Genomic DNA, 16,194 nt, shown 5'->3' with positions numbered 1-16,194 from the left:
CAGGATTATAGGAAGGAATAAATGGGGGGGATGAGTAAAAATATCCATACATCTCTGAGCATGGTTTATGGCAAATCATGAGCACTCAGAAAAGGAAATAATTACTATTAAATTTCCAAATATTCTGCATGGGGTCCATGGGCAGTAGGGGTAGCAGGCACCATGCAGTCTCTCAGCTGTAGAGGTCACGGAGGTAGGGCTGCCAGCCAGAGGAAGTAGAAATCTTGACTATCCTCATGCTCAGCGAGAATCCCCTCATTGCCCTCATCTGTGGGTTTCATTAAGTCCAGCAGACTGGACGCTGGCAACCCTGGGAGCCTCTCATCTGGAAAGGTCTAGAAGAAGCCAGCAGTGTACCCAAGTGAGGTCAGAGGAGGAGCAAGCAAGTCCTGTGGGTGCCGGTAGGAGGGGGGAGGCTGGGATGAGGACACTGATGGTCTTGAAGGACCAAGAAGGCAGTGCTGACCCTGGGACCAGGCTCTGTCCCAAGGTCTATGTTCTAGGTGGTTAGTGGTCTCCATGAACCCTCCTGTGCTGACCACCACTGCAGGGCAGAGCCTTTTAGGAGAAGCCTGGGAAGAAAGAGGGCTGTGGACATTCAGGGGAGCAGGTATCTGGGCGTGTCATCTTCCTGCTGCTTGGTCCAGGAAGGCCCCGTCTCTACTCCGAGCACCCTGGCATAGTTGGATCTGGTGACCCCTTGCACTGGCAAGCAGCCACAGCTCACATTTGACTTTGATTTCATCCTGGAAGAGGTTTACCCACTCCTTCCATCCCAGGTCAAGCAGCCTCCCCATGAGTTATCACCCTGAAGGACTGGGAACTTGTAGATTTGCCAAGGTCATAGGGAGTAGAAAATCCGCCGATGCCACATGGAGGCATCTGGCCGCTGTCCAGGGTGGTACCCAGCCACCGGGAACAGGGGTTGGCCTCACTTGGTCACGGCTTCCCTGCCTCTCACAGGCAACTGTGATAGAAGTGTGCTTTGTAAGCAGATCAAAACAGTCTCGGGGAGCTCTGCCGGGAGGTGTCTGCAGAGCTGCTCCCATCCCACATCACCTTCTGTGTGCAGAGATCGATAAAGTTGAGTTTATCATGACCATCAATTCCAGCTTATTAGACAGGCGTAGTACTCCGTTCTCAGAAATGCCTTGTTTTTATCTCTAGTGGAAAATGGCTCGACTTTGAACAAGAATAAAAGTAAAAAGGGAACTTTTATGGCTTAATTTTATAGGAGAATATGCCTCTTCTCAAAATGAGTAAGGAACTGGTCCTGTACAGTCGGGCTTTCTCCAGAAACGTCAGGAGGGAAAGGCCAATTAGACCTGTGTGGCTCCTCTGACTCTCACGTCCTCTGGGCCTTCCTGGGGAGGTGAGCAGGGAAGAGGGAGCCCAGAGACAGACACCCAGAGCAGGTGGGGAGTAGGCACTGGGGGCAGAGGGTGTGGGCACCAGACCCCTGGAGGATAGAAGTGCTGGGGGAGAGCATCTCAGGGGTGTGAATACAGAGGCAAAGCTCTGGGGCGGGGGGTGTGGGCAATGCTGATGGATGGGCGAAGCAAGTGGCTGGATTCTGGAGTCCCAAGTGCTGGGCTTGGGTCTGGAACAATTCTCTTCCATAGTGCTTCCTGAATGTGTGTTCCCTTCGAAAGCCTTGGGCTGCCCTGTGGCAGGCAGGCTCCTGTCCTGAGTTCAGTGTTCAGTAGTGACGATGGTGAGTGTGACCAGCACGTATGTGGACATCTTGCCTGACAGGCTGTTCTTCCTCCTTCTTTTTGCCTCCTTTCTCCTGCAATGCAAGTTTCGCTTCAGCGATGAGATGAAAGTATGAACCACAACTGTGTGTTGGTGTGTGTGTGCTGGGAACTTTGGAGAAGGTAGTACCAGCTTACTCAGCAGATGCCGGGAGCAAGCTCCATCCCTACCCTCAACAAGGCTGGGGACGCTGTGATCCACTCATAGGGCGACCGACTGTCCCACTTTGCATGGGACTTCCAGTGCTGAAACTGGAAGAGTCGTGGGCAAACCAGGACACGTGGTCACCTTGTGTAATCGTGAGGACAGTAAAGGGGTGTTTCTTGCGGCATCTGATGGTGACCAGGTGCTGCGTGGAAGGGAGGGCAGCTTCGCAAACCGATTCTTTAATGAGGTGTCTTCTTTTCACCCCGTGGGAGATAGAAGACCCCAAATTTTATAGAATCTTAGAAAAGACAACTGAGTGGTCGTTTCTTCTGCCTCCCTTGTTCTGTGACGTGACATGGAGAGAGATAGAGTGGCCCGCCCAGGGTCACGCAGCAAGTTGGGACGGAGCTGGAACTGGGGGGCTTCATGCTCTTGTCCCACCTTGTCTTTCTCATCCTGCCGACCCTTCAGCCTCTGCTCGGCCACACCCATATTTAAGTTAAGTTCCAGTAAACTGATGAGGGAGGGGGCCTCGCGGTGTGGAGAGAGAAAAAGGCCAGGGCAGCACAGCTATTGCTGGGAGAGAAGGGGAGGAAAGAAGGATTTAAGGAGGTCAGGACGTTTGGCCCGGAGGGATCACTTAATTACAGTACCAAGAATCGGAGAGCTGCCCGAGACTGAATGTGAGGAACTGGGGCCATAAGTTCAGGGGAGAAAGGACTCGCTGGTGGAGAGAGGCCCTGACTCTGACACAGGGAGGAGGTTTGCAGAAAAAAAGGAACATGCCGGGATCAGTAGCATGCATATAAAAATTAAGCCTTCCATGAAGTCAGTAGCCCTGTTAGCTTTGTTTAATTCCAACAACCTACTGTGTGCCAGACTCTGGTTTAAGAGTAAGAGCACAGTAGCAAAATAAAGCCCCTACTCTCGGGGGGGGGGGCAGACAATAAACACGTACCAATGAGATACACTACTCTAGGTGCTCTGTTATGTTCCAAAGCAGTTGCGTATAAAAACCTTATGTTCGAAAGAGTCTTTCATGCAAAAATGGTGATCAGCAGAGTTTCGCTTATAATACAAATATAACATTTCCATTCTGTGTAGGGGGAGACCATCAGGAGTCGGCCCCCAGGCCCTGGGGGTTCAAACCATGGTGGTGGGTGCATGCTGATACTGGGCGAGATTAAACTTGGTCTCTTTGGGACGAGGAGGAGGAGTGGTTACGTTCAGAAGTAAGAAAGGAGGGGAGAAGAGGAAGGCAGTTAACCCCCAGCTCTGGAAAACACCTGCAAACAACCTGCAGCTCTAGTTAGCGGGGCTCTAGGGACCCAAGGAACTGTGGAGAAATGCTTCCAGACACGGGGGCACGGTCTTCACTGCCGGTGGGGCTAGTGGGAAGGACAGTGAACGTGTCCCCCTGTGCTGACCTTACTGGCAGCTGTTCGCTGTATTTTATTTGAAAAATAATAATAAAAGTCATGTGCCAGCAGTTTGACCATATGTAGTATTATTTTTAAAAATGCAATTAGCGAGCGGGTTGTACAAGTTAACGCTTCTGTCAGTTTTCATGCCTGAGGAAAGGCCAGCTGCCGGTCTTGATAGACACAGATAAGTACTAGTCAAAGGGTTTGACTGTTAACCACAAGCCTTCTCATGGCTCTTATACAAATCACATTCACAGCGACAATAAATATTTTGGAAACGGTCTGATGAGCTTAAAGAGTCCTTCCAGTCTTTCTCCTTCATGAAAGCCCCTCCCTCCACCTCCACATCCCTTCGTCCCTTCATGGCGCTTACATGAGCCACTTTCCCCTGTTGCTTCCTGTCCCGTCACAGCACTGTTCCCTCAGCCCCACCGGGCCTTTGCACGGCTTGCTTTTTCATACCATTTAAGTTTCTGACTAAACCCTTCTCACAGAGCCCTCCCCTGACCATGCCTTCTGGAACACCTGCCAAGGCATCGCCCTGATCTCCTACCCTGTGATACTTTTCATCTCAGTACTCCTGTGAGATTGCTTCCATGTTACCTGTTTCCCCTGTCGAAGTCTAAGTGCCATGAGGATAGGTATTTCGTCCACGCCCTGCGTACAGTAATACCTGCCTCATGAAAGATGCTCAACAAATATTGATTCCATTAAATACAAGAATGAATGCCGTTTACACCAATCTGTTAACCTGGTGCTTTTATTAAAATTTTAAGTATGAGGAGGATTTGGGAAAAGGTTCAACTCTTCCCCTTCCCCCACCTCTCTTCGGTGAGAGAGAAGGAGAGCTGGAAATAGAATGGGAGAAGTTTCTGTAAATTTCTGGTAACCATAGAGACGGTGATTTTAGTTTATTAATCTCCCGCTCTTAAGCAGGCTGGGGCCCCACGGTGATTTCTCCAAATTGCTCGGCGCTGGTTATCCTGCAGCCTCCCTCATTAAGGAAGAACAGGCCCATTCCTATCCTGCAGCACTTTAATTGCCGACGAGCAGAAGCTCTGTGCTATTATGCTCATCATTGCGTGTTCTAACCTGGTCGCATCTCCCACTGTGGAGCCACTCAACATGGTCACCAGCTCTGAGCCCCTGGAGCTGTCCGTGGCCGGTGGCGGGAGTGGACAGCCTCCTCTCTGAACTCACAGCCTATAATTTCTGCTCTTTGCTTTCATTCAACTATCCTGAAGATGGGAGTCAGTGCCTTCTGGAATAATGGCTCCTTTCAGCCGGAGCAGGGCACCAGCCATGGTTTCCCACCCACTAATGCAATGCTTGCAGTGGTCATGCATTCGTCTTCGCATAGGGAATAACACACAGACTTAAATGGCTTTGCTCAAGTCCTTCGGGTAAGAGACCTCCAATGACTTCAGGGTTTTAGGAGAACTAGGGGGGGAAATGGGACAGTTAGAGTCAGTCTCTCCAGCAACCATTTCTCCTGAGGGAAGGACCCTGGTATAGATGTCGGAGGCCAGAGTTGGGATTCGAGTTGGCAGCTGACTCCTGGTGGAGACTCAGTCTCTCTGAGCCTTAGTGTCCTCATCTGTGAAATGAAGTTGGACTTGTCCTTCATCCCTCGTTCGTGTGGAGACTCTGACTCTAGTTTCAGCCTGGTTCTGGAGGTTGGATCCTGGTGACAAATGAGAAGTAGGAGAGGCCTCAGGCAGTATGTCTTCTGGAGTGAGGCAGAGTGGCTTCTGGCTGTCGACGTCTCTGGAAGGACACATATTTCTCTCCTCAGGCGGATCGTCAAAGGTCCGCCCTCACCTAGATGTTGCCTGCCATTTTGAAAAAACTAAGACTTCCCTTTGGTTGCATTTTCTATCCTGGTGGGCTTAGAAATACTGAGCCATTCTTCCAGTAAATACTCAGTGACCCCTGCTGGGTTCCAGGGACTGCCGTTGGTGCAAATTGTACAACTATTCAGCTGGGACAGTCCTTGACAAATTCAGACTCTGTGGTGGTACACGCCAGTTTTAAAGGTGTGAGCCTGTCTGTTGCACACTCGGGGCTTGTCTCAAGGATCAGATAAGAGGCCCGGGAAGAATCGGGACTCCTGAGCCCTCCGGCAAAGCTGGAGCTAAGACGTGGGGTGGGCCAGCCGCTGGGGTGACCCCACCTGAGTCACCGGCAGGTCTAAGATCCCGGCCGTTCTGCTGTCTAGGTGCCGCAACCTCTCCTTCCCCGAGAGCCTGCCGGAGGTGAGCATTGTGTTCATCTTCGTCAACGAAGCGCTCTCCGTGCTGCTGCGCTCCATCCACTCCGCCATCGAGCGCACACCTCCGCGCCTGCTCAAGGAGATCATCCTGGTGGACGACAACAGCAGTAACGGTGAGTGCCTCAACTCCCTTGGGCCCGGCCCCTGCTCCGTGCCTGACATCTGGGCAGAAGCTGCAGCCTCTGGGCGGGTTCTCATTTTCTTAAGGCTCTCCATGACTGCTCCTTCTCTGAGATGTTGCTTCAGAGATGGGAGATTCTAGATGGTCACTGCTCTGGAAGGTTCCCTCCATAGGTGTGCCCTCTCTGCGTCCTGGAGGGGCCTGGTCCTCAAGCTTTTCCTTACTGGCTGTGCACTGTCTCCTCTAACTTTCTAGTGCCGTGGAAGGTAAATAGTCGTGACCTCCACGCCCACTGCGTCCATAGTGAACCTTTCCAGGGACTCTTCTCTGGCAAGCATTAGTTCAGTTTGTAGTGTTCCTTGGCCTCTGTCTGGAAGATGGTTTGTGTTGTCTTAGCAGTGGTGGTGGTGGTGATGGCTCAGGTGTCGATGGTGCTGGTGATGGTGAAGGTCACCGTGGTATTGATGGTAGGGCTGGTAGTGGGTGTGTAACACGGTGACAACAAGAGAGCTGCTGGAAGTCTGTCTTCTTTGCTGGATGCCCTGCTCCCTGCTCTGTCTGGCCTTAGCAAAGCCCATGGGGCCCGCAAACACTTGCTGAAGCCCCCACCCCATTCTGTCTCCCCTTCTCCAACCGCTACCAACTACCTCTTTCCCTTGGTGCGTGTTCCAGGGCCTCTGATACCTACATATACCACCCCCATAATATTCTCCAAACCTTGAGACTAGGTACTGATATGGTTTAAAAACCAGTGCTTCTTGATAGGATGATTAAAATGGATGTGCTTCGGATAACGCATGGTTTTAAAAACCAGACCACTGGGTCACAGGATCATAGAGTCACTGAGCCTCTGTTATCTTTAGTGCTTTCTCTGGTGTCAGGTAGTAAATTTCCCAGTGAATCAGTTGCTGTAATGAGAAGTTCAGACGGGCAATTTGTGTTTTGTTATCAATTAAAGCTGAAACATATCAGATAATTGAAATATATTTAATCTCAATAAGCGAATTTTCTTTTTCATTCTCTCGTGTAGTAAGAAGTGTAGGAGCAGTGCTGCGAAGCGGAATTTAGAGCTTTCTGAAGGGCAGTGCTTGTTGAATCATTTGACTCTAATTGTTCCACGGGTGTGAAGGAAGGAAAAGACGTCAGAGGATGGAAACAAACAGGCAGCGTAGTTTTCAAGGTGTTTTTCTGTCATGAGGGAAACGGGAAGGGCCCAGCTCCCATTTCTCGCAGCCACTCACTATTACCTTGCCGTGTTCATGAATGGATGCCTAGGAGAGCTCCCATCCCCCAACGGCTCACACCAGAACAGCTTGACTAGCCCACCCATGCACCGACCTTGCTCCACCCAGGTCTGCTGGCCCCTCCGCTTTTACACATGAGAAGGCTAAGGATGAATGAGCCATCTCTCCGAGGGTGAGGACATCCCCCAAGCAAGAGACATCCTTGGCCCTGTTCTGCTGTAGGGGTGGGTATGGTGATCGAGGGCAGGTAGGCCTAAGGAGGGCCTGGTGAATTATGGCTCGGTTTCAAGCCAGGGTGGCCCTGAGGATGATGGTGTGTGCCCAGGGGAGGGAGGCAGAAGGAGCAGTGGGACAGGTGCGGTGGGATGCATGCAGTGGGAGCAGCGGGGTGGTTCTTCTTTGGGGATGGGAGCTGTCGAGCCCTGAGCTCTAGGGAGTATGACGCTGATTGTACAGTTAAACATCTGGACTGCGGTGGTATTTACACGAAGCTGTATGTGACAAAATCGCCCAGAACTACGTACTCACACCCAAGTGGGTCCACGTCTTATGGAGCGATCTGGAAAGCTCTGGATGGAGGCAACATCCGTGTGCTCATTTCAATATTGTACTACAGTTGTAAGAGTTGTGCAGTTGCACGAGGTCGGTGTTGCAGGAGGCGGGGTGAAGGGTCACGGGACCTCTTTGTACATATCTGTGTACTTTCCTATGAATCCGTGATTACTTCAAAATATAAAGCTAAAACAAGCAAACCTCTCTCTCAGAAGATTCTGATCAGTAAGTCTGAGGGGAATCTGGCCATCTCTGTTTTTAAAAGCATTCTTTATAATTCTGTTGCGTAGCTCTGGTTGAGAACCTCTGGTTTAATGAAGAAGCCATAGCTTTACTTTCATACATGTGGAACTCCAGCACATGGTGCGAAGGGAAAGAACTCGGGACTGAAGTCTCAAGTCTTGGGCTCTAGGATCCTCTCCACCACTGGAGGCGTGACCATGAAAACATCCCTCGATGTCTCGGAGTCTTAGTTTCTTCCTTTGTAAAATGGGGATGGTCACCCTGCCTTGCTCGCCTCGCGGCCTGACACAGTCAGGCGTGTGACTGAATTGAACCCCGTCAGTGTTTAGCCCTCCCCGGCCCTCATGTCCACTCCCAGGAGACTGCTGCGTAGCCCACTGCACAGCCGGGGCTCAAGAGAGGGAACCGTGGGGACATAAATTTGGAGTCTTATACACAGAATAACTGAAGCCATTGACTGGGAGGAGACAGTGGCAAAGAAAAGAGGGCAGAAGGAAAGAAGCTCACGAGAATACTAAGTGTGAGACATTGGGGAGGCAGGAGGGAGAGGGTTAGCTAGTGAGAGACAGAGCAGGAGTGGGCAGGACAATCTGGAGGAAGACAGACTCCATGGACAGAGAGAATTCCCAGAGTGAGAGTCATTTATTTGAATGAACCCACAGACAGTTGGAGGACACCGAGTCTGGGAAGAAGCCCCCGGATTTGGAAGGCGCGGATCATGGAAACCTCAGCAGGAAGCTTTGGTAAAGGACCAGGGCTGAGGTTTGTGGAAGCCAGATACAGATGAAGAGCAGACAGGGAGGTCGATTTTTCTGTGAGGGATTTTGGCTGTAAAAGAGAATCAGGAGCTAAAGCAGAAACTAGAGCAGTGTTTCACACACACACACACACACACACACACACACACACACACACACATGTACTCACTGAACAAATTTTAACCATAATCCACAGCAACAAAGACATTTGCATCATGACCCAGGATGACACGCCTACTTACACTCATACAATAGCTTACACTATTGAAACAAAACTTTTAAGCAACAATAGTTAGCCTTCTAATGCACGAAGCACTATGATATTTTCTGTTATAGTCTCGTCTGTGTTACTCAGTTGTATTGTATTGTATTGTGTTCTGTTTCTCTTTTTCTAAAGGCAGGTTGCTCTCAAGACCCTGACTGCACATCAGAATTGCTTGGAGAGCTTTTAAGAAATCCAGGTGGCCATCCCTTAGCTGTGGTGATTTCATTGGTCTGGGGAGGGGGTGCCTGCCTCCTTTGAGGCCAAGCCATGGAGCAAGGCCTCCGAGGAGGGAGGAGAGGATGGCCTCCAGGGCACAGAAGTGAGGGCTGCCTGGGGGAAGAAAAGGCCCGTCTTCGTCCCACTCTGGAGGAGCCGATGTGTGAAGAAGGAGATTGCTAGAGGCAATGAGGGGTGTTGGGAGGGGTTCTGGGGGGCTGGCAGAGCAATAGGGCTCAGTCCCAGGACGCTGCAGCTTGCAGAACCCTGGGTGGGTGGGAGGCATGCTGGGAGGGGACGGGTGCTGGCTGGAGTACCCCTGTGTGGACGGGGCAAGGAGATAACCGTAATGGGTCCCCTCCCTCTCCCTCCCTCCCCGAGCCTGAGATGAGCTCTTAAAAGGGACGAGACCCCTGAGACCGTGGCTCTTGCAGGAGGTGAGCCATCAGGCCTTGGCAAAGGGCAGAAGGGCCCTTCAGACGTGACCAGCCTGACCTGGGGGAAGGTGGCTCTATGACACTATCCTGAGCAGGCTCCGTCTGGGGCTGGCTTCTCTGGGGCGTCATCTCGCTCAACGCAGGGATCGTGTGTATTTCGTGTCAGGCCGAGTCAGTTCAGTTCCACACACATTTATGTGGCACCCAGCCTGGGCCAAGGGCGTGAAGGCCATCTAGCCCCTGACCTCAAGGAGTCCTGCAAATAAATCTAAATGAAGTGGAACATACTAGGACTCAGTTTCTGGTCTCAGTTCTCACTTCCTGGCCATGGGTCTTTGCTTTGGTTTTACGTGCCGTGTGGGACATCGGCCCCTGCCCGCCCTGCCTGCCCCATCGCCACTGAGGATACAGGAGGTAACAGCAGTGAATGTGCTGTGCAAGCTGCAAGGTGTGAAGAGTGCCCCAAGGCTGAGTTTTAATGACAGTAACAATAACTAGTAATAGTAATAATAGCGGATGTGTAGCCACTGCTTAAAGGAAGCTCTTGCTTTTCTCTCCTTCCCAAAACAGTGTGCTCCGGGGGGAAGAGCGCGGAAGACTGCAGAATTTGGCCGTCGGCCAGCTTTTCAGTTCCAGCTCTTTGTAGCTTCTTCCTGGCTGTGCGCTCTTAACCTCTGTGAACCCTATTTTTCTTATCTCTGCAATTGGGATGTGGAATTCCTACTTCAGGGATTGTTTGGAGGCTTGAAGGAGATAAGGCATGATGGAAAGGACGTCTGTGTTTAAAACTTGAAGAGAAGTGGGAGTACAGAGCTTTCGGAATGTCCTCCCGGGCCATGTCACACTTTCTGCGTGTGCTCCTGCCTTGTCTCCCCAAACCACTCCTCTGCAGGCATTTTTGTGTTGGGGTCAGGCCCATGTTGCCACACACACAGGAAAGGGGCCGTTGATGACCCTTTCTTCATCCAAGCCCCTTGAGATCCTTCACTCTGTCCCTCAGAAGCCAAGGGCTGGAGTCTTGAGTCCCTGTTCTCTGCCTGCTTAGCAATTTCCAAAACAAGCTCCACTCTTTCAGGGGCTGGCTCCTGTGTAGGGTGCTGTCATTCTGCTAGAGTGGTCTCCAACTTTAGTGTTGGAGCTTGATTAAAAATACAGAGGTTCATTCAGGCACGTTCTTGCCTCAGGACATTTGCACCTGCTGCTCCCTTCACTTGGAATGCTCCTACCCCTGATATCTGCACAACTTGCTTTTTTGCCTCTTCAGGGCTTTGTTCAAATATTTAAAATGACATCCTGTTTGGGATGGCAGCCCTTACCCCTGTCACTCCTCATCCCTTCCTTGTTTCTGTTCTTCCACAGCACCTATTACCGTCTGATATACTTGTCCTCCCTTGGGGACTTTATTTACTTGTACATTTTCGCCCCACTGTATGTAAGTTCCACGAAGATAGGTACTTCTGTTTTGTTCGTTGCTGTATCTCTAGCACCTAGAATAGTTCCTGGTCCTTGTAGGTGTGTAATAAATATTGATTCGACGAACGAATGAATTTCGATCCTGTAGGTCTGCGGCAAGGCTTGGAATCTGCATTTTAATAAGCTTTCCGGAGCATTCTCATGCAGCGGGACATCCTCAGGGAATCACTGCTCTAACGTTGTCCCCATCTGTCCTGCAGCTGTGGAGCTTGGACAGTAGGCATTTAAGCTCCCCGAGCAAGCCTTGGGTGGCAGGCACTGCGGGGTGGAGTGTGTCTTCCCTGGGTGGGGCCCTTGGGACCTCCCTGCCACATCCCAGGGAGATGACGTGAGTGGTGGGCAGAATGCAGAACAGGAAGGGGGAGCTTCCCGTGCTGGTACCCCAACGTGACCTGAACTCAGATCCGATGCACAGAGGCAGATGGCTGAGCCCAAGCCTCCTCCCTTCAGCGGTACCCAGCCTCGGCAGGCATTCCTGACGTGGGGGCCATGCCCTGCCTGCCCTTCCTGCCCTGCGACTCTGAGGCAATATTTCCCCTCCCTGGCTCCTCTTCCTCGTTATCTCAAGAAATGGTGGGAACACAGCTCTGAGCCTCCTGGTTTTAATTACCGTACTCTCCGTGAATCCCAGTGGGCCAGTGTCTTTAGCGGGGACTGAGTGATTTAACCTTTATGGACCTCCAGAGGGAGAGAAGCACCAGCATTTGCCGCCGACAGAATCATCCCTGCCTTTGATTCTTGGCATTCACCTGTTCGTTCATTCCGTCGTCGCTCCCTCTGCAGGTGTTTGAACGGCCTTGAGCGCACAGCTCAGCACTCGCCCCTGCCCCCATGGTGAGCACATCCAGGCGACACCGGTATCCCAGTACCTGGCACAGGGCAGGTGTTCGCTGAACACGAGCTCTTTCAGCTCCCTCGCCAGCTGTCCCAGAATCACCACATCCCACCATCCAGCCACCTCTACTGCCAAAACAATTTCCTGTGCTATCTCCAGCTTCTGGGTTTGCCTTTTCTTTTTTTCTTTTTTTTTTTTTTAAGATTTATTTATTTATTTTAGAGAGAGAGAGCACGAGCGGGAGAGGCAGAAGGGGAGGGAGAGAGAATCTTAAGCAGACTCTGTGCTGAGTGCAGAGCCCAACGCAGGGCTCGATCCCACGGCCCTGAGATCATGACCGGAGTGGAAACCAAGAGTCGGGCACTCAACTGACTTCGCCACCCAGGCGCCTCATCGGTTTCTGTGTTTCTTTATATTAACTCGTGTCCTCTTTTGATAAACTTAAAAATCATATACCCTTCTCTTCATGCTACTTGAAATTTCAAAATGAATCTGAATTTTGTGACTAAAGGGCATCAAAGCAATGGCAATAGCGAATGATCTTTTAGACTCCCGCTCCCTGGAGACTTCAGTCTGCTCTTGGCTGGAGTGACGTGCCCAGTCTAACCCCAGCCTGACGCTTGTCCTCTTCTGCTGCCTTCCCACGAGAGAATGGCCGGTTCCCAGCACCTCATACACTGGAAACGGGATGGTCTCTCTCCTTGGTGATGAGTACCCTTTGCTCATGGATCCAGCCTTCTCCCTGGTCACGTTTGCTTGAAACCTTCGACGAATGTTGGCAGAATGAAGCATAGAACCAGGCAGCCTCTAGAGACAGAGCAAACGGGGCTGTCCCTCCCCCGCCACCGTGAGAGGCAGACAGACATACAATCAAACCCCACGTGGCTCTCGGGAGGAAACTGAGGACCTATGTAGGATAGAGACTTGCCAGGGCGCCACAGCGTGTGAGTGACAGAGCTGAGGTAGCCCTCGGGTCGTCTGACTCCCACCAGGGCTCTGTCCCCCACCCCACGCTGTGTCCCCGTGCAGCCCCGTGTTCATTCTTCCTGCCGTCTGCACTCTATGAGGACGTGGTAGTCTGTGGCCAGGCTCCCTAGGTTTGGTGACGGAGGCTCCGGGCCATTTGCTCTGCTCAGCAATGAATGACTGTCCTCCCACACCCCACCCCCTTTGCCAGATTCAAGCCTCAGGGACTCTTCAGGTGGTACTGCTTCCAGAAAGCCTTCGATGGGTGGCTCTGCACTCCACCTGCCAGCTAGATCAGGAGTTCACCTTAAGGACCCCCACGTGCTCTGGCTTCCTCCCTCACACACCATTTTTACCGGTTATTCCCTCACTAAGTTATAGTGAGCGATTTAGCACAGATTAGCCAAGGTGACCAGTGTGAGAGAGACATGGGGCCGGGCATCTCAGTGTCCCAGCACCCCGTCCAGTGTTCAGCACATAGTACTCCCTCAATAAAAGTGGTTACAAAAGGACACTTATAATCCCTCAGGGAAATAGATGGGTTTACCATCTCTGTCTCATGGATGAAGACGCTAAGTCTCATTGAGCTAAAAATAAGAAGTCACCAGGGCACAAGGTCATAACTGGGACATGGTAAGATGGGGAGTCAAACCCAGGTCCCCTGGCCCTGGAACCCACATCTCTCTGCTCACCACACTGCTGGGAGCCTGGGGACTTTTGTTTTGTTTTGTTTTTTGAGGAGTGAGACAATTTAATTTAGAAATAAACTCTGGACAGCCTCCTAATCAGAAGGGCATCTAAGGACACACTGTTGGAGAGAAAGGCCATCGTAGAGGGTAAGGCCCCCAAGAGGAGGGAACAGCATGGGAGCCGGTACCAGGAGTGCCATGAAGCTAGTCCTGTGCTCAGCAATGTGGACATATGTTCCTTGTCTAGTTTTCCCCTGACAGCCAGCCCGCCTCATTACTTACTGGGGAGTGTGGATCAAATCCAGGATGACCCCACACACACACACTAAAATGGTGGGCCTGTGTCCTGGTGTCTCACATAGGGTACCCCAGACCCCCCCAGGTACAGGTCCTGGATCTACTTCAGTGCAGGGCAACTGGCAGGTGTGGCCACGAGGTGTTCCTCGGGCTGTGTTCCAGGTCCCTGGCTAGACCACCATTCAGTGGGCCGCCTCTGACCAGAGTGGCCCCCAGTGCTTCTGGGTAGACAGAGTCCTAATCAGGCAGCCCCAGCACAATGAGTACTTAACATGTGCTCGAGCCTCTTCCAAGTATTTTTTATAAATTAATCCGTGCTCTATGATAATGGTAAGAACCAGCATCAATGTCATTTTATAGAACAAGGAAGCAGGCACAGAGGAGTTAAGGAACGTGTCCAAAGTCACACAGACATGGGATTTGAACCCAGGCTGTCTGCCTTCAGAGCTGACGCCCTTGACCACTAAACAAGGCTGTCCAGTGCACCATGGGTTTCTGACTTCAAAAGACTTACTGGAATTTTGTCCTCATTCTTTGGAGAGAGAATGGTATTGGGCAACAGGGCCAGCAAAGAAGGAGGCAAAGAAGGAACTTGAGAGAAGGGTATGGCTGTCCCTCAGCTGGAGCTTTGCCCAGGGTCCAGTAAGAAGGAGACGTGTGCTGGCTGGAGGCTCTAGGCTTGTGTCAGCGTTGAGAGGAAATTGAAGAGTTGGCAGCCATGCTTAGGTCATCTTGTGTGAGGGTCGGCTTCCTATTTCCTTTGCAATAGGATGAAGTTGGGGTGTGCACACGTGAGCACGTGTGAGTGAGTGGCTGTGAACCAGTGAGCACGCATCAGTGCGGTATGAGCGTGCGTAAAGAACGTGTGCAAGTGTGGCTGCACCTGGCGTCTTCCTGCGTTCGGGCTGCTGTCGCAAGATACCAGAGACTGGGTGGCTGGAACAGTAGACATTTAGTTCCCATGTTCTGGAGCCTGGGAAGTTCAAGATCGAGGTGCTGGCAGATTCAGGGTCTGATGAGAGCCCGCTTCCTGGCTTATAGATGGCCGCCTTCTTGCTTGTCCTCACATGGCCTTTCCTTGGCGTACGTGTGTGTGGAGAGAAAGCAAGCCCTGGTGTCTTGTGCTTTTCTTATAAGGGGCACTAAGCCCATCATGGGGCTCCACACTCATGACCTCCTCTGACCCAGTCACCTCCCAAAGTCCCCACCTCCAAATACTATGATGTTGGGGATTGGGACTTGACCATATGGGTCTGGGGCTTGTGTGAGCAATGGTGGGCAAGGCCCACAGATGGTGGCCGAGCCTCCTCCATCACTACCTGGAGCCACCTTCACAATCCTGATGAATGACACATAATTGCACAACTGTGCATCATTGTTATTTTTAATTGTTGGTAAGACAATCACAGAGTAGTGGCGAAGTAGAATCAGAACTCCCAGATTGCTTGCTACCAGCTGCTGGGTCCCCCTCCACCCCCTGCAAAGACCCCATCATCTCTTGGCCCAGAGGCTGCCTAATTGTTGTTTAATGTTTCAAAGATGCTGTCCTACACAAGAGATACTCATTCCAAGCTGTAAAAATACCAACAGCTTTGCATGCAGCTGGAATAATTGCAAAAATAAAAAAAAAAAAGAAGCAAAGGAAAAGAATGGTCCAACAGTATCGTGCTTTATGGAGCTTAAAGAATCCCATATAGCTAATCTAATTACAAGCAAGGCTCAGGCAGCTTAAAGGTGTTTATACGGCCAGGCACATGGGCTGTCGGCCCACTCAGCTGACGGCTCTCCTCACCACCCACCCCTATGCCTTTGATTGCTGGGGCTAGAACAGCCCATCTGTCAGACTGGCAGTGGGTACCCAGTGGCCTCGACATGGGAGCAGCCTAGCACTGAATTCTGCAGGAGTCCCGGAGCCTCGCACCTTTACTCTGTACTGCCAGGGGCTGCCTCCGCCTGCCGCACGGTTCGTCACCTGCCTGAGGGGTACTCTTGGCCAGGCTACAGATCATGCACTCTGGTGCTGACCAGCACCCTCCCAAGGAAACTGTATGACTGTTGAGCTCCTGGCTGCTCTGGAGAGGCAGTGCCCTCCCTCCCTGACTCGAGCCTCCACCCTAGGACTGGGAAGTGCTTCGGCCCATGAACACAGTGGTCGAAAGGAATCCGATAAATATTTCCTACACATTCAGTCGTGTCTGTTTCTGAACCACGTCTCTGAGCTACCACATGTGGTTTTAGAGGTTATGGCCTTCAGTGGGCACCCAGATGACGGGGAGTGGGGAATAAAATCTCGCCCAGGATCTGTGTTTGCTAAGCCACGCATCCTGCTATGAGTCTGTGTCGGAAATGCCTTTTTCTAATTGGAATTCCAAAGGGGAGTACTTTCTAGAACACACATCAAGGTGCTATGTGCTAATAGCCCAGCCAGTGCCAACCTCTGCAGAGAAGAACAGCAGTCTGTTCTTCCCATGGTGGGCAACACGGCTTTCACAGAGCTGCT

The 16,194-nt window shown here is 51.5% G+C and overlaps 1 protein-coding gene across 2 annotated transcripts in view; it reads left to right on the top strand.

Moving 5' to 3' along the window:
- The window catches only part of GALNT18 (polypeptide N-acetylgalactosaminyltransferase 18), a 340,291-nt gene that overhangs the window by 183,256 nt on the left and 140,841 nt on the right, over nucleotides 1-16,194 (top strand). The window contains exon 3 of one of the 2 annotated variants that reach the window (XM_045796495.2): nucleotides 5,545-5,711. The exons of the other annotated variant lie outside the window; for it this stretch is intronic. Coding sequence (XP_045652451.1) covers nucleotides 5,545-5,711 — 167 coding nt within the window. The remainder of the gene's footprint in view (nucleotides 1-5,544; nucleotides 5,712-16,194) is intronic. 2 annotated transcript variants of the gene reach the window in all.

Source organism: Ursus americanus, chromosome 24, assembly GCF_024610735.1.
Source record: "Ursus americanus isolate L20-20 chromosome 24, mUrsAme1.1.p, whole genome shotgun sequence".
Taxonomy (NCBI): domain Eukaryota; kingdom Metazoa; phylum Chordata; class Mammalia; order Carnivora; family Ursidae; genus Ursus; species Ursus americanus.
This window is presented reverse-complemented; position numbering and strand designations above follow the sequence as displayed.